Source organism: Callorhinchus milii, unplaced genomic scaffold, assembly GCF_018977255.1.
Source record: "Callorhinchus milii isolate IMCB2004 unplaced genomic scaffold, IMCB_Cmil_1.0 Scaffold4, whole genome shotgun sequence".
Classification (NCBI taxonomy): domain Eukaryota; kingdom Metazoa; phylum Chordata; class Chondrichthyes; order Chimaeriformes; family Callorhinchidae; genus Callorhinchus; species Callorhinchus milii.
Window position 1 is genome coordinate 73709883 of NW_024704745.1, and position 21693 is coordinate 73731575.

At 41.8% G+C, this 21693-nt stretch overlaps 1 protein-coding gene across 2 annotated transcripts in view; it reads right to left on the reverse strand.

The window, feature by feature from the left end:
• Positions 1 to 21693, reverse strand: part of lhfpl6 (LHFPL tetraspan subfamily member 6) — a 91370-nt gene that overhangs the window by 1788 nt on the left and 67889 nt on the right. For both annotated transcript variants that reach the window (XM_042334002.1, XM_042334001.1), the window contains exon 3: positions 1508 to 1606. In XM_042334002.1, the coding sequence (XP_042189936.1) occupies positions 1508 to 1606 (99 nt within the window). The remainder of the gene's footprint in view (positions 1 to 1507; positions 1607 to 21693) is intronic.

Below are 21693 nucleotides of genomic sequence, written 5' to 3' on the forward strand. Positions count from 1 at the left end.
TAGTATGAGGCTATATTTAAGTTCTGTGTTAGACAGCGTCACTGGAAACCTAAATTTGTTTTAGATTCTGTAATAAACAATTGATAAGATTAACCCAAAATCACCAATAGAAGGAGAGACTGAAACGTTAAATGTGATCTTATCAGAGATATTTTTACAAGGAGGTGCTGTGCAGTAAAACAGACAAGCAAAGCTATCAATCTCTCTGGCACCAATTGCCCCATACATTCCTGAGATGCCTGAGGGGAAAATGTATTCTGCTGAAATTTTTTTAAATTCAGAAACTCAGGGGAAAGGGTCAAAAACAGAAAATCGCCAAAGGTGAAATGGGTCAGAGTGATATGGGGAAATAGTTAATAGTTAAGTGACAGCAAGCAAGTCGGTTTTAGAAATGTGTAGATTGTCAGAAGAAGCTCTGGAGCTCGGTCACTAAGGGATGAAGAATAAGGGAACTACAATAGCACCATAGAAATTTATAATGAATAATAATCTTTGCATTTGATATAGCGCCTTATCACGTCTTCAAGACGACTCAAAGCGCTCCACAGAATATACTGTACAGTGAATTGACTGTATATCTTGTGGGCAAAACACGAATTGTGCACAGCAGTGTCTCACAAACAGTCGAATACAGCACAGACGAAGGCCAGTTCTCACTCTCTAAAAGAGCAATCTGTTCAATATGTCAACTGTGCACACTTTGACTGCCACGTTCACCCACAATACACACTGTCATGCCACTTTACAGTATATCCTGTTAAGCGCTTTGGAATATCCATCTGATGTGAAAGGCTTCATACTAAATGTAAGGATTATTATTATTTATTATTATTATTATTATACCTTTTTATGTTTCACATAACCCCAACAGATAAAACTGAATTCCTCTTTAATCCTCCTGAAGGATTTGCTGGTGGTGAAATTCCATTAAGAGAAAAGGCTGAAGAAAAACCGTCACATTTGGTTGTGATAAATTGATAGTCAGTTTTATTCATCAGACTCACAGTTGTTTAAAAGGATAATCTGGGAATATAGGAAGAGGAGAAGTCCATTCAGCCCCTTGAGAATGCTCCACCATTCTATTAGATCATGGCTGATCTGTCCCTCAACTTCAATTACCGACCATTGCCCCATATCCCTTGACACCCTGATCTAATAAATATCTATCCATCTCAGGCTTGAAAATTTTAATTGATCCAGCATCCATAGCCTTTTGGGGGAGAGAGTTCCAGATTTCCACTAACCTTTGCGTGAAAAGCTGCCTCCTGATTTCACTCCTAAATGGCCTAGCTCTAATTTTAAGATTATACCCCTTGTTCTGGATCCCCCCACCAGAGGAAATAGTTCTCTGTGACCACCATATTGAATCCCATTATCATTTTAAACGCCTCAATCAGATCACCCCTCAACCTTCTAAACTCAAGGGAATAGAAGCCAAGTGTATGCAACCTGTCCTCATAATTTAACTTCTTAAACCCTGGTAATCTAAAGCTTATGACAGACTTACCAAGCTCAAATTGGTCTGAGAGATTGTTGCAGGTCTGTCGCACTTCCTCACTGTTCCAGCCCAGGGGATACAGAGCGCAGCCAGAGCCTATCAGGATCCCTGCGGAAGGGTAAAGCAAATCAATATATTTAGCGTGAGTACAATGTGGCTTTGTTATAAAATACACATCTGGTGTAAGAAACGGCTGGAATTGGAAGATGACAGGCTGTGATAAATAATATAACATATCATCCTTGCATTTGATACAGCGCTTTATCACGTTGTTGCGAGGTCTCAAAGTGTTTCGCAGAATACATTGTAAAGTAGATTGACTTTGTATTTTGTGGGTGAAACATGGAAGCCAGTGTCCCACAAACAGTTGTGGATTGAGTGACCACATTATTTTTTTTGGAGGGATTATTACCCCGGAAAGCGATCCACCAACAAAATAGACGAAGGGCTGTCTTCATCTGTAACTCTCTTGTGATATTATGGTATTAAACCTCTGGCAACTCTCAGCAAAACTGCACTTGTTACATGTAACTCTGTTTCTTGCTTCTGGTCACATTTTTCACCTTCCTTGTTGTTATACCAGATAAAAGATGATCGAGTTGTGCCGGCACACTACAGCACAATACAATGCTAATTTACATGTATATACATTTATAAATATATATATTTATTTATACATAATACATTCTACATGATGTACAACTTTAATATTTCTCTACAGATGAATATCTCAATTATTCATTGTTACTAATTTTAGGTTTTGTCCGCCTTGCCGTTCGGATGGACATAATGGGACCGCCTTAACATCCCTATTTCAAACAAACGCTGAATCCTTCTCCCGGATTTCCTGGTTTGTGCTCCTCTGCCGATCCAGATTTGCTCTCAAATTAAAATGAATTATTGTTGGGTTGTATTCATAATAACAATCCTTGAATTTGGTTCAGCGCCTTATCATAGGTCAAGATGTCAAGATACTTTAAAAAAAGATCTTCACAGGATTTTACTGTGAAGTGTAGTGACTGTATTTTTCAGCCAATTTTGCTGACAGCAATGTCTCACAAACAGCCACAGAGTGAATGACCAACTTTATTTGGAGGATTGTTGGCCAGGACACAGGGGAAAACTTCTTCTTTGAAATAGTGCCATGGGATTATCAATGACCACCTCAACAGGCAGACAGAACCTCAGTTTAATGTCTCTTCCGAAGGACAGAACCTCTAAAAATACAATGCACCCTACCCAAGAGTGGGGGTTCAAAGTCCTGACCTGGGGCTTTAACCCACATCCTTCTGAATCAGGCTGACAACAGTCTGCAACTGTGAACCAAAGATATGTTCATCTAACCAACTATATCCCCAAGCTACGGGTTTCTGCTTGAGTCGGTACTGTATCTGTTAGATCCTTTATCAGGGCAAAGGGCTTAGAAAGCTTCATTGCCATGTGTCAGTCTGACAGTACTTCCATCACCTTCACATAGATTTTAATGCATTGTTTGGTTTCTGGGTTGTTAAAATGATGCACATTGTTGAAGAAGCGCTTGACTGTTTCTGACATTTTTATCTCTCTTTATTCTCAAAGCACCAGATGTGCTGGCAACCTCAAGCCTTGTGGATTCAAAGTGAATGACCTGAGGTTTTCTAGCGATGCTCCCCCCAACCGCTCATCTGTCAAGCGAACAGGTTTCTAGTTCAATGCATTCAAAAGGAACGCTTTCGAAACAGCACTTTCAAATTTACAGAAAATAAACATTTCTCCTGAAATGTCTCAGATAGAACAGATTCTTAGCTCTGCAATGTCTTTGGAACATCAAAACAAAATCACACTGAATGATTTATAGGGGCCGTGCTCCTACCTTGATGATGAATGAAGTTAGCATGTGAGTGAAAGATGTTTGGAAATATCACAGTATGGAAATAATGCTTTATTATGGAAAATCAGACAGGATCTGTTTCAGGAAGGTTGTTGATAGCAGCATTGGTGGTTGTTGAATAGAAGTGGTTGCTTTAACAGGTCTGACTGTAAATCTAATGGAGACTTTTAAGTTTGTTGATGCCTTATCACATCAGGAGGAAGTTTCAAAGTGCTTCACAGTGATGGTGCAGTGACTGTGCATTTTGTGCCCATATATAATTTCTAAATGTAAGTTGCTGTTGAGCCATTGGAATTGTCCATCTGCTTACTGTTTATTATTCCACAATATCATGATCTTTTTAAAGTTATCAGTTTGCTACGAAGAAACACTAACCTGCACATACTGCTTTATCTTATTCCTCTCCTCCTTTCCCTGTGCATTATTCTGAACAGCTGATTCAAATGCTTAGCCCAGCAAATAGTCTGCCCCAGTCAATTACAGTCAAAGTGGGCTGCACGGGGCTGATTATAAAGGAACTCATGGAGGTTTTAGCCTGTTAGTGAATGATGCTTCCCTGTAGCTTCACACATCATATCTGCAGCTGTTTTAATGCAACTCATGTTAAAGAGATAATTGGCATCTGATCCTAGCAGCATTGAGCCAGAGATGAGGAGCCAGGGATTCATCTCTTCTGATGATCTTAAGGCCCTCATGGAGAATTTCCAGATATTACTGTCAAATCATATTGTATTCTTTTTCTAATCTGTGTGCTTTTCCACCTCCTGGTGACTCACTCTGATTAAATTGGATGACATTTTGTTTCGTTAGTAAAAAGCAGCCAAACTGTGTTTAAATGTGATGTAGAATGAGATGTTTGGAGGACAATGGGTTCTACTTTGTACATCTTAATAAGGAATCCTGTTAGAATGTCCTCTTAAAATAATCTTCCTTGAGGCTGAGGTGGCTCCAAGGTGACCTACCTACCTGGCAATGGAATACTGGAATTGAGTCAGCTATTTATGACGGTCTCAGTAGTCTGGTTCTTCAACCAGATGGGTCCACAGTACTCCAGGGCACTGCTGATAACAGACCAGCTAGCCTGGCTCATTTGCAGGACTTGGAGGGGCAGACCAGTCAGCTAAGTGCAGAGATTCCGCCCACTCAGCTCCTGATATCTCTGCAAACCAAACCCCTAACGGGTAAGAGTGGTCCTAGTTGGACAAGCAGCACAAAGCTTGTCAGATAGTGTTCGTGATAGCAAACAACTGCACTGAAGAAAGATTTTCAGCGTGCTTGGAGAAGACCTCCTAATGAGAAAGGTGCTACATGAAATGTAAGGAATATTGTTATTATAAATCTCTGACATTCAGGTGAACATATAGACAATTTCAACATTTTTTCCTCGCAAGCAAGTAAGTGGCTGATGACAATGCCAATTGCATCTATTTGACCCACACGCTTGAGACATGGAAGGCTACAACATTTTGTAGCCGTGTGAGATGGATTTGTAGCCAATGACTGATCTTTCTTTGCCTCCAATCTCATAATTTTCATCTGTGGCCATCAGGGAGCATGTGTGAATGACAAGCACGCTCTTAAATCCTATATTAATCATGTGTGATGTTTTCTCAGTAAATCTGATCCGGACATTGTGCAGTTTGCCAAGATTTGTGTGCCAGCTCTATATTAAGAGCATCTCTGGACAGCACTGCAGAAGAATAGCATGTACAGTATCCTTCTCTCCTCTAACTGAGCAAAACCATGCACTTAATTTGCATTAAATAGGAGAGATTATGCTCAATTTCAGAGATGTTGGAAGCGATAGAGTGTTTAAAATTATGAAGGGGATTGATAAGGTAAAAATAGACTCCTTCCACTTGTTAATAATAATAATTCTTGCATTTTATATAGCAATCAAAATTACCCCAAGTACTTCACAGGATTTATTGCAATGTGCAGTGATTGTGTATTTGTAGGTGTAGGTATACTCAGCAGCCTAAAATGACGGATTTTAATTGGGGGATTGTTGGCCAGGACACCGGGACAAATTCCCTTAACTTATAAATATTTCAAGAGGTGAATCTCTAATTCAGAACGGGATCCTCTGTTTCAAGGAAATCTATCACATCAATCGCTAACACGATAAATTGCGTAGAATGGGAAATGTTGCTTGGTTTGTCTTTTCTCCCATGCAAATAATCTCAAGACAGCCTGGGTCGACATAGGGAATGGGTGGAAGGTGTGCCAGGCGGAGGAATCAAAAGATAGTTTACTTAGCTTTGAGGAATTGCCTTCACTATAGGGCCACAATAGGGGTCGCAGAAGCAACCCTCCATTCTTCCTGCTGTCTCAAGTCTCTGCCATTCAATAAGTCAGTCGCTCAGACGACGGGAGGCAAGACCAAAGGCACTCTCAGGCCCTCAATGCTTTCTGCTCCATTAATGATGAAAGTAGTCATTTGAATTTCTATCGAGATAATGGGACCCACTGCCAGGCTGCCATTGTTTATCAGCCTGACACTGTGTCACGGCAAAGTGACAAGACAGTGAAGTGACAGTTTGCTACGGCCCCGCTTGCACTTGGACTTGATTTTCCAGCAATGAATAAATCTGCAGGGGGCTCGTCTGAGAGATGTGTGAAGCGGGAAGCACAGATGCATCACTTAACCAATTAATTGCTAAAGGGTTTAATGGCCAACAAATCTTTTCCTTTTTTTATTTGTTTTAAATGCAACACATTGCTTCTTGTTCTTTGATTGAGCAATTTGGTTTCTCATTGTATTACAGGGCAGCTGTGTAATTCACATCATCACACGCTGGCAGATCATGTCTGTGTGGTATCCCAGATAATAAATATTAATAATCCTTGCATTTGATAGAGCGCCTTTCATATCAACAACAACAAAATTACATTTCTATAGCGCCTTTCACGTCGGGAGGATGTTCCAAGGCGCTGGACAATCAGTGTTTCGGACCCGAGCTGGGGTTCGGGATCAGGGAGGGTGGAAGGCAGAGGGGGAAGAGGATGACTGAAGGCAAGGTCGAAGAGGAGGGTCTTAAGATGGGTCTTGAAGGAGGCAAGGGAGGGGGCGAGGCGGAGGCAAAATTTGTACACTCGTGGTTGTTTTTTCAAGCATGTAAATTGCTTTCTATTTCAGAGCCTGGCAACACCTGCTAGTGGGGCTGTCAAGCAAGCTCCAGGGCACTGCAGGGGTGGAGGCAGGAACCGTACAGTCTGCCAGTAAACAGGACCAGCCTGCAGGTAGACGCAGACACACATGCCCGTGGCTCCTCCAAATTGGCTCGGCTCTAAGTGGCAAACCAAGGGAGAGGCTCTTAGGACCGATTCTGCCAACCGGTGCTAAATAATAATAATAATCCTGGTATTTGACATAACGCCTTATCACGTCATTGAGTCATCTCAAAGCGCTTCATGGAGTCCTGCAGCTCACTGGTTAGCGCACTTGCCTCACAAGCGAGAGACCTGGGTTTGATTCCCAACAGGGCGAAACCTTGGGCAAGTTTCCTTACTCCACACGCCTGAAAATAATACCTCAAGAAAGAAAAAACAATAATAATTTGGTCACTCAATCCACGACTGTTTGTGGGACACTGCTGTGTGCAATTGGCTGCCGCATTTCACCCACAAAATATACAGTCAATTCACTTTACAGTATATTCTGTGAAGCGCTTTGAGATGTCGCGAAGACGTGAAAAGCGCTATATCGAATGCAAGGATTATTATTCTTATTAATATACTGTAAAGTGTATATTTTGTGGGCGAAATGCGGAAAACAGTCATGGACTGAGTTGTGAAATTATTATTTATTATTATTTATTATTATCTATCTATCAATCAATCAATCTATTTTTTGAAGGATTATTATCCCCAGAAAGCAATCGACTAACAACCCAGTTCCTACTTACTGCTAGGTAAACAGATGCATGTGGAGTAAGGAAACTTGCCTAAGGTTCAGTCCTGCCCAGGAATCGAACTAAATGCTATGTTTTGCAGTACATCCTGTGAAGTGCTTTGACAAGTCCTCCCGATGTGAAAGGCGCTGCATCAAATGATAGGATTATCATTATATTTTATTATGTAGCCAGAGGCACGAGGTGCTGCCGTTTCAGCTAAGTGTGACTGATTAGGGGAGAAAATTGGACAAAGAATAGGCACATTATGCTGAATTTCGGTTTACATTATAATATTAGATTGCTTCAGATGAGCTTTAGGGTTTAGTTAGAGTGAGACAAAAATTACAAAGAATGATATGGCATGCAAACAGACCATTCTGTCCAACTAGTTTATACTCCACACAAGCCCTCACCCTTCCTACTACCCCCAACTCTACCCCTTTATTCCCTTCCCCCTCATATGTGTCAAGTTTATTTCTCTTCTTCAACCACAGCTTCCCGCAGCGAGTTTCACATTCTCACTGCACTCTGCATGAAGAATCTGTCAGCCTGACTCAATTGGTAGTGCTCTCACCTCTGAGTCAGAAGGTTGTGGGAGTTTGAGCTCACAGTCTAAGCTGACACTCCAATAGAGTGCTGGGTGCAGCTCTGCATTGTTTGAGGTGCTGTACTTTGGATGAGATGTTAAACTGAGGTCCCGCCTGTCTTTGTTCACATGGACCCTAAAGATCCCACGGTACAACTTGAAAAAAGGAAGACAGTTTCTCACAATGTCCTGACCAACAATCCCCCAAATAAAATTGTGAGAAATTGCTATGTGCAAATCGACTTCCGCATTCGCCTACACATAGTCGCAACACTTTACGATACATCCTGTGAAGTATTTTGAGATGTTCGCTGGACATGAAAGGCAATTATATGAAATGCAAGAATTATTATTAATAACAAAAAGTTTCTACTAAACTCCCTTTTAGATCTCTTCTCGTCAATGTCCTCTAGTTTTGGACTCACCAGCAAATGAAATAACAAAAGCATTGCTCTGCGTTTGAGTTTCATATTCAGCTATTTGTGGGACACACACAAACGGAAACAATCTCAGGCCTTACAATAGTTCAATCTGACTGCCGGCTCTTTTGTACTTGTTTTTTCACTGAAGGGCAGAGTGTTGAGCAATCGATTCTAGTGTTGCTCTGAACTAATGAGGCTTGTAATGTGCACACAAAGAAGCCAGCACTGCTCTTTCTCCACAATGGGCAGGGAGGGGAATCTCCAGAGTACACAGAGCAGCACAAAGGCACAAATTACACAACGCCGGGCAAGTGAAACTGACTGGTGTCAAATCTGACGATTCCAAGGAGAGGGTGAAAATCCCTCTCCACTGCTGGCCAACTATACAGCGGTCAACAATGCGACACTCCTAACCAAATCTGTCGCCTGGGATTAATATAGAATTTATTATTATTATTTCTCCCACAAAAATATCAATTCACTTTACAGTACATCCTGTGAAGCACTTTGAGACATCTTGAAGTCATGATGAGGCACTATATCAAATACAAGTATTCTTATTCTTATTCTTATGGAAACGTTTTATTGATTGGAAACCATTAGCTGCCGTGCTTTCAGCTACTATATCCCGAAACTATCGAACGCTCTGCCTCAAACCCTTCCCCTTCTTAACCGCCTTCAAATTGCACCTGAATACCTTCCCTTTGACCGTGCCTACAGTCACCTCTCCATCCCACACCTTCCTGTCTTGGTGTCAAGCTCCAATCACTCTGAGACGCTACCCAGGGTGAAGGATGCTAAGTCAGTGCAAGTTGTTGTTGTCCAGTTCCCTCTCCCCTTCACTCCGCTGAACTTCATGTCCCTGACCTCCTCTTCGCTATCAGTGGACAAGCAATAATATGGTCACTCAATCTACGACTGTTTGTGGCAAATTGCTGTGCAGAATTGGCTGCTACAAAAAATATACAGTCAATTCACTTTACAGTATATTCTGTGAAGCATTTTGAAACGTGTCAATGGTGTGACAAGGTGCTATATCAAATGCAACGATTATTATTATTATTGTTATTATTATAAGCTCTCAGCCACTTTTCCTCTGAGATGACTGTTTCCCTAAATCCCTGCACCTGACCTCCTCTCTTCTGTTTTCAAAACCTGTCTCTATGACTCCCCTCCACCCCCTCCCATTATTTCTCACCCTGTTGACATACACGTATCTACTTGAATGAAGAAGAGATATCAAAGGAGGGCTTTTGAGGCAAAGGTTGACAGCAGAACCCCCAGTATTCTATGACAGAGAACAACAGCGTAGAGATCCCAAGACATTTCACATGCCCAAAGGGATGTGAGGGAAGGGAACCTTGAGCAAGTACCGACAGAATTATTAATGGTGTTTTGATGCACTAAAGCTGTTTTATAGGACTGCCTTATACTGTGTGCCAGCCTGTCTCAGTTGGTAGCACTCTCGCCTCTGAATCAGAGAATTGTGGGTTCAAGCCAGCCCATCAGGACTTTCATGAATTCATATTGTCTCTGATGCCACTCCAATATAGCGCTGGGAAGAGTTTGAGAGACCGTCCTTTTGATGAAACATTAAACCGAGAACCTGTCTGACTATTAAATAGACAATAAAGATCCCTTGGCACCACTCGAATAGAGAGGGAAGTTTCTCCTGGCCAAAATTGCCCCTGATAAAATAGAACATTTACTTCATTTACTGTTTGTGGAACATTGCTGTGCATAAATTAGCCGTTGCTTTTCACCTACAAAATATAGTCATTGAAGTTTGCAATACATCCTATGAAGTGCTTCGAGACATCAACAGAGTGAAAGGTTCTGTATCAAATGTAAGATTTATTATTACGGTGCTTTCTTTACTGCATGGTCACTGTGCAATGCCTTTCTCCACTCCCAGGCAAAGTTAAAGAGCTGCTGGTTTATGAGAGAGGAGTCAGCGGATTACCATGGAGAGGACCACACACAGAGCCATCACCTGTCATTCCCACATAAAGAGCTGGTCATACACAGCACAATACCGCCCCTGTTCAAAATTATGAGGGGTTTTAATAGAGTAAAACTATTAACAGGAGAAACTGTTTCCACTGGAAGGTGGGTCAATCACCAGAGGACGCAGATTTAAAACAATTGGCAAGAAAAACAGAGGGAAGATGAGGAGAATTTTTTTTTACGCAGCGAGTTGTTACGATCTGGAATGCACTGCCTGAAAGGGTAGTGGAAGCAGATTCGATAGAAGTTTTCAAAAAGTAATTTGAAAAGAAAAAAGTTGTGAGGCTACGGTGTAAGAGCGGGGGAGTGGAACTAGTTGGATAGCTCTTTCAAACAGCCGAATGGCCTCCTTCTGTGCTATAAGATTCTGTGAGCCGTATTCCGCACTCCCAGTTTAAAATGTCAGGCCACGGCTTTTATTCTTGTCTCATAATTGAGACATCTCAAGGATGAGTTAGAGTCTTCCCACCCCTATAGACACTAACCCAGAAATCCAAGAGCAAGTTGCTCACACCACAAAGCAAGTTAAGGCTGCTATCCTGATAGGAGCAGGATTCAGGGTCTTGTAAAGCGTTTTGCCATTGTGGTGATTTGTCTCTTTGATCCCGATAAATTTTAATATTAATGTCGTTCAGCCCTTTCCTCGGGATATCATTTGTACTGTCGTCGCTTTGATCCTGCAAAGACCTGAAGTTCAGTGTCAGTGCAAATGCCTGTGAATCAGCAGAAGCAAGACACATTCCTCTTCTGAAGGAGGAAGCACAGAAACATCTATAGTGACATCTATTCGTGATACAGGCCCGAGGTAAAGTTTAGATCACATCATATCATCCACTCATAAATATTGTAGCTATGACAGCTGTACTGGGCTTTTAATAGATTGTGCTGCGTTTATTCTTCTCATTATTATCAATAATAATAATTTATTTAATAATGTCTAAATCTCTCAAAGTGCTTCACAGATAATTGCTGACAGTGTATATTCTGTTAGGAGAACGAGACAACTAATTTGCACGCAGCAACGTCCCACAAACGGCCGTGAAGAGAGCCACGGATTTGTTCGGAGGATTTAGAAACTCCCTTCAACCCACCATCGGGGGACGTTTTTGAATCAGATAATATAATAGTTAACTGGCTCCTCTGGAATATTCTATGTAAATCCGCGTGAATCTGTAATTGTAATGTGTGAGGGTTAACCTCCTGCCACAGTTGATGAACAAAAGCTGAGTGTCAGTCAGACTGACAGATGCTGATGTCAGCTGGTGTTTGCACTAGCGCCTATCAGCAAGCCAGTCATCTGCAGCCTCTAACTGGGGCAGCCCCTCAGGGCATACTGTAGATCTAACAGGGAGTTGTGAAGAAACTTCTCCGCGCAGAGGCTGGTGAGAATGTGGAACTCACTGCCCGAAGCTGTGGTTGAAGCAAATGGCATCAATGTATTCAAGAGAAAACTTGATGCATACTTCAGGGAGAAGGGAATAGAGGGTTATAGCTTGGTGAGGGAAACAGGAGTGGTGGCTCATGACAAGTGCAAAAGTGCCGTGAGCAATTGGCTGTCATGTTTCGCCAACAAAATACGCAGTCACTATACGTTATAGTATATTCCGTGAGGCGCTTTGAGATGTCTCATGGATGTGATAAGGCGCTATATCAAATGCAAGGTTTATTATTCTTACTAGTATTAACATCAGCACTGACTGGTCGTCTGAACGGCCTATTCCACGTAACTCTATGTAGCTCTACAGAAGTTCTCTGAGACGCTATACACATGAAGGCCGCTGTATAAATGCAAGATGGTGTTATAATAATAATAATAATCCTTGCATTTGATATAGCGCCTTATCACATTGTTGAGACATCTCAAAGGGCTTCACAGAATATATTGTAAAGTGGGTATTTTGTGGGTGAAACGCGGCAGCCTATTGCGGACAACAGTGTCCCACAAATAGCCGTGGATTGAGTGACCAAATTTTTTTAACGTTGTATCACTCTATGTAACTCTGTTCAGCAGTGGAGAAGGAGGGTGGGGTGTGTGTGAAAGGTCTGGTCAAATCAAACTCAAGGTCTCCGGCAGCTGCTTTCTAAACACAGTCTTGCAACCACAGCCTTGAAAGCGTCTCTGTGATGGCAGGATGAAAATTCCTGAAAGGAGCAGCAGACGGGAAACTTGCGTCCCCGGAACCTGCAAAAAATTAATCCTATAACACTGCGCGGGAGATTAGGCCCAAAGCAGGAGGCAGAACGTCAGACGGAAGAGACAGCAGTGTAATTAGATGGCCTTTAACCCGAGTAGCTTATTCCAGTGTCTTCAGCTGAACCAATTTAATGTCGATCTGACAGCTAATTTTTCATATAATTGTTAAAATCCCCCCACTGCGAAGCTCTCCATCAATTACACGGGGAAACGAAAAAAAAATTGGTTCTCTTGCTTCACTGTGAATGTGGTTTATCGGAGGCACGGTTCAGAGGTGAATCTCTGCAGTTGGTTCCCATTCAGTGAGAAGACAGTTTGCTATAATTAGCGTTCTCACGAGCTCCGAGGAATAATCTGACCAATCTTCCTTATGGAAGTGGCGAGGTTTCTGCCTCATTAGCTTCGGTAAAAAATGCATCAGTGACAACTTAATAATAATAATCCTTGCCTTTGATATAGCACCTTATCACGTCGTCAAGACGTCTCAAAGCTGTATAGCCTGTTTCTGTGCCGTACAATCTTTGTAAATCTTTTACAAAAATCTCTCCTAATCTCTCCCTTTGTTCGCGTGGTAATGAACTCAAATACATGTGTTGCTACCTCTCTCGCATTTGACATCACATGATATAGTTGTGAAGATGTTAGCCTATGAAATTCAGTCACTACACTTTATATAATAATGGTATAATAATCCTTGCATTTCAAATAGCACTTTTTCACATCGTTGAGATGTCTCAAAGCTCTTCACAGAATATATTGTAAAGTGAATTGACTGTATATTTTGTGGGAAAAACTTAATAGGAAATCCTGTGAAGCCTTCTGATACAGTGAAAGCTTTATACTGTATATAAAACACAACGATTATTATTTTTATTATTATCATCATCATTCAACCTGCAATGCAAAATTCAAAATTTTTATAACTGTACAACTGTACAACCACTTTACAACTCCTAACCAAAATGAATGTTAACAAATGACGTTAAAAGGATTAGCGATTGTCATGCAGTGGATTTATAGCGGTAGCTACAGAACACTGAAAGAGCTGTATATATTCAGTCTTGCCCTTTGGCTGAGAGGTTGATGATTCAATCAGCTCACAGAGTTTCTGCAATCCTCCTCTCGATGAGGATATTTAGGAAACTTACAGGTGCAGAGTGAGGTAATGGACCTAATTGTTTTCCCCTCCCTGGGGGAGAAAGCACCTGCCTTCCTCTCCGCACCTGCGTTATTTACAGTTTGTATCACGCCTGCAGACTGAAAGTCATGGGAGGGATTGGGATGCAATCAACTGCCAGGTTCAGGCACTTGTTCATGTATTAATAGAACAGAAGATTATAACAAAATTTTTAAAAGAATATCTAACTGGGTTCAGCTTTGCTCCATTAATTAATGAAGTATCTTAGAGTTTCTAAAATTTGGCAAATTTCTTTTAAGAACTTGCAGAAAATATTTCAGAGTCAAGACTGAATTCAATCTAGTTCGCTGACAAACCATACATTCATTGCACATTACACTACAACCCTGTCTTCCCGACGTGAAAGGCGTTATACCAATTGTAAAGATTGCTATTTTTATAGTTTGCCAAATTCCCAGCGCTCTAAAATGAAACATTAATAGAGTCAATCTAGAATCACGTGGAGTTTCCCCCAAAGCTTGTCCAAAAGCTGAGGGAGCTTGTAAAATGAAAAAGGAACAATACTCTGTGCTTTACTTAGTGCATTCTCCACTTGAATCCTTCAATCAGGCCTTTAAAACATCAGGAACAGCCATTGACTTGTACAATGGGAGAGAGTGGGGAACTGCAATATGTGAGGGATTATCTGCTGCGTCAACACAGTTTTATACTCTGTGAATTGATTCCCTCATAGCCTTTCACAGGACGACTGACACAGCCAATTATTGTCTGGAGATAATGTTTACACAGCACATCCTTTCCTTTCAGTGGACAATGGCTCCCGGTAGAAGCTGGTGATTAACATTGTCTCTTCACCTTCTCCTTAAGACGTTCAGGAAATACAGTTACTTGATCAGGTTTCAGTGGCTTCACAACTGAAGGCAGCTAATGCAGGGTATCAGAGCAGGAAAGAACCATCTGTTCTCATTTTTCTCATCCCCCACTCCCTCCCAGAATCCTCATTGCTACAGAAGGATTATCTTTTACTTCTTGCTAATCAGCACTAATGGACTGGGATTTCTGGTCCACAGGAAAAGTGAGGCTGTGCTTTCACCTGTGCTGAGGAGCCATCTCCATCATTCACAGCTGAATTCTCCAATATCCTTAGTAAGAAACGGCATTTTACAGCAACTTTATACATTGTTCTTCACACAGGTTAGCAACTCGCTTAACAATGGGATAGCTTGACACCAAGCCAGGAAGAAAGAGGTGACTGTAGCCATGGTCTAAGAGGAAAGTGTTCAGATGCGAACTGAAGATGGGCAAACAGGGAGCAAGGCGCAGGGACTGAGATGGCGAGTTCCAAAGGTTTGGTTCTTAACGGCTGAAAGCACGCCTGCAAGTGGTTGAGCGGAGGGGGTCGACGGAAACACAAAAGGCCTGAGCCAGCTGAGCGAAGGAGGCAAGCAGAGGAGTGGGGTGTGAGCATGTTGGAGAGGTAGGGAGGTGCCAAGGTATAAATTGGTTGTGGGAGGATCTTGAAATCAATTCATTATGCAACGGGAAGCCAGTGGAGCTCTGCAAGGATTGGGTAATGTGGGTGTAGAGTTTGGTTTGGTGAGTATCCACAGGCGACTGAGTTTTGAATTTTACATTCCGTAACACAACACTGAAAAACTCTCTACACGAATATTCCATGAAGTGAGCACTTTGAATTCGATGCACTGAAATAAGACGGTAAAATCTGCAGTCATTCTGTAACTCATCCTTGTGCCAATTAATGCAAGGAATGGGCAAAATGGTATATAATGGAATCATATAATAGGTTTTCCCATTACAGTATTCATCATAATTCTTGTTCCTCCCAACGTCCTGGCCAACAATGTCCCAAATAAAATTGTTCACTTACTTCATGGCTGTTCATGGGATAATGCTGTGCGAAAATTGTTTTTTGCGTTCACCTACAAGATACACAGTCACCAGACTTTACAGTAAAATACAGTGCTTTGAGATGTCTCTCCTGACATGCAAGATATATACATCAAATATATACAGTATGTATCAAATGCAAGGATTATTGCAGGATTGACACAATGACATCAGATACAGCAGCCATTTTCCTCATTGGCATCGGAGTCATTCTCTTCAAACTCTACCCCATCCACGAAGAGACGAGGATGAAGAACAGTAAAGCTTTGGAGGATTTACGAGAGAATAGGCAAGACTCTGAAACAGACTTGTACGAACTTGGCAGCAGTGTGTAACAAATGTCAGAATGTTTACGTGTTTTAAAATTCTGAGCTCAGGAGCTATGGACAGTGTGAGCGTGAGACTGAAACAGGAATTAAATGTTCCCTGTCCACGGGCCGTGCACCCTCTCCCCTACGCAACATCAATCAAAACTTGCCAGATGAACCTAACTAATGCTTCTCCAGGAGTAATAATCCCATCAAAATAAAAAATAATTTGGTTATTCAATCCACGACTGTTTGTGGGCAATTGACTGCCACATTTTGCCCATAAAAACACACAGTCCACGACACTTTATAGTATATCCTGTGAAGAGCTTTGAGACGTCTCAACGACGTGATAAGGTGCAAAATCAAATGCAAGGATTATTATTATTATTAAAGGGATTGGCATGTGCCTGAATATCCGGAAAGGTACATTTCTAAGGTATTTGCATATGTCTCAATGTCAATTTTCGTAAAATTACATTTCACAGAATATAAGCTGTCTCTTCCCTCCATCATTGACCAAGAGGCAATTGTCTGCAGAAACACTGGCAGATCAGAAAGGATTTTGCAATGGGAAATTCGACCACTTTTCCTTTATGGCCTGTGGGCTTGTCTCTGCAGGGAAATAAGTAATGTAAAAGCGCTCTCACCACAGAGATAGTCTTTTGGCCTCACCACCGTAATTGCTGTCATTAAAGGTGAAAGCAAATCAGTGAGGTCAAGGGTTAACAGTAAGATTCAACAATCACTCCAATGGGCTGTCACCTGAATAACATTAGTGGAACTTTGTTTGAGAGAGATTGATACTTCCCACTGCTGACAAGAATAGCCTCTCCCAGCCCCGCTGCAGGCCAGCACTGCCATATAATTAATGGTCAGCGTGGGATTTGATTACCAATTACCTCACTGAGCTGGATAAAACACAAGGTCTCACACCGACACCGGACACACAGTACTGTCTGTCCTTTTCTGTCGCTCCTTATAATAATAAAGTTAATGGTAATCCCTGCATTTGTTACAGCGTCTTTCACATCAGGAAGATGTTTCCCAAGTCCTTGACGTGTTTTACCATAAAGAAGGTATATTTTGTAGTCCTTCTCCCTCTCCCACCTCAAAGGCACGTACAAACTTAGGTATATTCACACACACACACGTACAGAGATACACATGTGTACACACAGACTCAACCACATTTAGATGTGCATAGAAAGACATAGTTGCACAGAAATACACACATATACACAAATGCATGCATGCACATGGACACACACAGAGAGAAATACATTAACACGCTCATGTGCGTGCACACCTACATGCACAAATGTGCATAAATATGTAAAGCATTCACACAAACTCTCTATAGATTGTAGCCTGAATGGTTTGGAGTCCTGTAGCTCAGTGGTTAGAGCACTCGCTTTGCAAGCGAGAGACCTGAGTTCAATTCCAGGCAGAGGGCGAAACCTTGGGCAAGTTTCCTTACTCCACACGCCTAATAATAATCCCTCCAAAAAAAAAACCAAAAATAATAATTAAATTGGTCATTTTCAATCTACGACTGTTTGTGGGACATTGTGTGCGCAATTGGCTGCCGCGTTCGCCCACAAATATACAGTCAATTCACTTTACAGTGTGTTCTGTGAAGCGCTTTGGGACGTCCTCCCGACGTGAAAAGCGCTATATCAAATGCAAGGATTATTATTATTATTATTATTATTAGCCTGGCTGAGCACAGATAAAATACAGAAATGCTTCTGCCGCTAACTAGCCAGCTTCCTGCCTTTAAAATTGTGGGTTTCAGCATCTTGGGACGTCCTCCCGACGTGAAAGGCGCTATACAAGTGTAATCTTGTTGTTGTTGTTGTTAGGTTATTGCTGATGTCATTTCCTGCGTGTCACAATACGCAGGAAGTGTTAGTGATATAAATTCTTGCACTTTGCAATTGTGAATTCCAAGTCCTGACCAGGGCTCGAACCCACAATCTCTGACTGAGACTCAAGAGTGAACCAGGTTGACCTCTGTTTTCTGTAGGTCTCAAAAAGGAATGGCTTCGAAATTCAGACTGCGGTTAAGAATTTTCCACAATTGTGTGCCATCTTAAATTTTAAGACAAAACGTTCCTGTAGGCTACGACAGACTCCGTCCGGTCTGCGATTTATCACAGCTATCGACCTCCAGGCAAACTGATCAGAAATGGAACGCAATTTCAGTCTGCATTATTTTCACAAAATAAAATCACCAACGATGAGTTTTGTTCAAGCTCAATATTAAAGAATCGAATCCTAGACGGACTGCACAGTTTGCCTCTTGCCATTTCTGGTCGGCCATTTGTTGTGCTTCTCTTTGGGGGTGAGCACTGAGGTCATGGGAAATTGCCCTGCTCAAAAGGCACAAGGCGGCTCCCTGGGGTTAGAAATCCAGTACTGGAGCCTCCTGAAATTCAGGAGCGGGCTGAACGAGCTGAGCTATATGTGCGCTGGATCTCAAACAATGCAACTAAGCCAAGAAGTATCAGATTTGCCAATGGTAAGTTACTCTGAGATTGCTCTGTTGGGAAGCTATATCTGCCCTAAACCCAATTAATGCATAAACAACAAGATCCTTCATCTGCAACTCGTCTCTCATGACATCCAGTGAATATATAGCCCATCTTCCCATGGCACTTCTGAAAAGCAAGTGAGGGAAACAGCTTTTGGAAATGTTGCACAAGTCAGGGGGCAGAGGGTAAAACCTCAGCCAACAATGGTGGTGGATGGAGGGACTGAGGAACGAGCAACAGATCATAGAGCAGTGATGGGGGAGTGGAGAGGAGAGTTCGGCCATGAGATTACTGTTGGAGGAGATTGTAGATAGTTTTCCTAGAATCTATTTATACATTTCCTTGGATATGCACTGGAGAGATGGCCATATAAAGAATGTAGCAGCACAAAAACTGACTCATTGCTATGTTACGACATTATTTGGGAAAATTCCATTTCAAATTTAAGGTCAAAAGTACTGCTTATACAATGATATATTTATATTGGCTAGACTCAGCCAAGTAAACAATGTGAGGATACTTGTGGTGGGGGAGGAGGAATTCTGTCTAAAACTGTACTGTTTTATGCGTACTTAAGATTAAGTGTTCTGCAACATAAAGTGGCTGCCTAAACCCAAGAGACAGTGGAAAGAACAACAGGGATAATTTGTGTTGAGGAAGGAATGTGCAGTATTTGACAAGCTCTTCAGTCTTGAAATCGGACATCTCTGAGGGGGCCTTCTAGAGGTATGTACGATTTTAAATTGGGATTGAGACCTTAAACCCACAACAATACTTTTAGATGTGCAAAGACCATAGAACAAAATGATACAGGCTTAGATATGCAAAACTCAATCTAGAACAAACACAAGGAAGTATTTTGTTAAGCATTTACCCAATTAATAACTAGAACAGTTTGCCAGGACACTGGATTCGTTTTAGAAACAGCTTGATGCTGTGATGCGAAGATGATTGGATGGATATTGTGGAGGCCTTCTTCATCCAAATCCAATGTTGTGAACCCATTTCTCTCCATTAAGAGGTGTATTAATATACAGTTAATTCACTTTACAGAATATACTTTGGAGCGCTTTGAGACGTCTTGAAGACGTGATAAGGGGTTATATCAAATGAAAGTATTATTATCATTAAACGATATTGGGAACAAGCAGGAGAGTGGGATCACATTAGGTGGCTCATATAAGAACAGCACAGAAGAAGACCATTTCACCCACTGTGTCTGTGTTGGCTCTGTGTTGAAAAAAGCAATCTTTTCAGTTCCATTTACCTGCCCTTCCTCTAGTCCCCCATACCATTGTTAATACTGTACCAAGAGAACATCTCAATCTGAATCTTGAAAATGGTCTTTCTGCACTGACAGAAACAATCACAATAAAATCCCAGGGAAGCTTCTCTTATACATCATGGAATCTTGTAGCGTATTGGTTAGAGCACTTGCCTCACTCACAAGGGATTTGATTCCTGGGCTAGGCAAACCTTAGGCAAGTTTTCTTACTCCACACGCCTCAGTTTGCCAAGCAGTAATTAGGAACCCGGTTGTTAGTCGATTGGTGGATCGCTTTCCACGGGTAATAATCCCTTCAAAAAAAAATTTGGTCACTCAATCCATGCCTGTTTGTGGGACACTGCACAATTGGCTGTCGCGTTTCATCCACAAAATATACAGTCAATTCACTTTACAATATATTCTGTTAAGGGTTTTTAGACATCTCAACAACGTGATAAGGCGCTATATGAAATGCAAAGATTATTATTATTGATGCGTGCCATTCCCCCATTCAGTGGCTGTAATTTTCTCCCAGATTCTTCACTCCTTGGGTTGTAGAATCAGGTCAGAGCCCTGTCAAGTGAGGTTTAGCTGCCAGAGTTCAACTGGCAGGCAGATAACAACAAACAACAAATCACATTTGTATAGTCTTTCACATCAGTAGGACGATAGACCAGAGAAGAGGTTTTTCAGCGAGCTCAGCTGTTAAATTATGTTGATGCCAGATGGTAGAGTGGGGAAATCCCTGCCAATTGGGCCCCCAACACCAAAAGGAGGGGATTGGTTTCAGGAGACAAGAATAGTTCAAATGGCATAAACTCACTTTTCCTTTACAGCGGTTCCACCTGAACAGAGACAGTTTAACACTTCATTCAAAGGATGGCTCCTCCAACAATGCAGCGCTACCCCCCAGCAATGCATTGGATTGTCAGCCTAGACCGTGAGCTCAAAGACCCAATGGGGGTGGAGGGGGTTCAAACCTACAACTCCTGACTCATCGATGAGAATGTTAATAAATGAGCCAGACTGACAAATAAACAATACTAAAAACGAGAATGAGATTCCAAACAACTGATGCCCTGTCCAACTCGTTACTGGAAATGAATCGGCATCTGATGGGCCACGTGAAATGCTTCATTAGTCACCTAGAAAAATTAATCTGCTCATGCAAGTCTGAGCTGGTATGCAGTCAAAGCACAAAGACATCATTAGTTGCTATGCGAGAGAATTTATTGTGTAGACCAGTGCTTGCTTTAAAAAGGTCACTGAATACCGATCGCCAAAGTTTTCCCAGCACCTAACCTGTTTTGTCTGAAATAAACGGATCTGCTTAGTCAGGCAGTGCAGCAGGACATCAAATATTGAGTACACATGGCTTTCTATTCTACCTTTGGTGTCTGTCAGTTTGGGGGCCGTTCTTGCCACAATTTCTTGTCACTGTCCTTTCTGCACTCGGTAGATTTCACAATCTCTGCAAACAGGGCTTGAAAATGTGTAAGCTGGATACCTGATATCTGAGTCTCAAATAACCACTCCTGCAGGTGACCAGGTGTGTGACATACCAACCCATAGGAACTCTGCCCGATTTCTCTGCTCAGCCTGCTCCACGTCTCCTGCCCGGCTCACCCCATCATTGCCTCCCTTCAAGGTCCAACTGAAGATACTCCTCTTCGTACCTTTGATCACCCTCCCACCCTCCCAACCCCCAGCTCGGGTCCAAATTCCTAACTGTCTAGCACCTTAGGACATCCTCCCAACACGAAAGGTGCTATAGACATGTAATTTGTTGTTGTTGTCAGAGTGGGGTTCCAGCAAGACAGGGTGACATATGTCCGATTACCGTCAGGAGTCACTATTTGCAATCTGAGGTTGGAAATTCTGTGTTTTTGCTCCCGACATAAACCTACGAGCCAGTCTGGTATTTCTTGTATATAGCTTTATGAGAGCTGGTCAGAAAAAGAAAGAACTTGCATTTTGATAGTTGCCTTATCAGGTTGAAATGTCTTGTAGAACTTCACAAGCAATTGTTGGCTAATGTAGAGACTGCAATCAAAGGCAAATA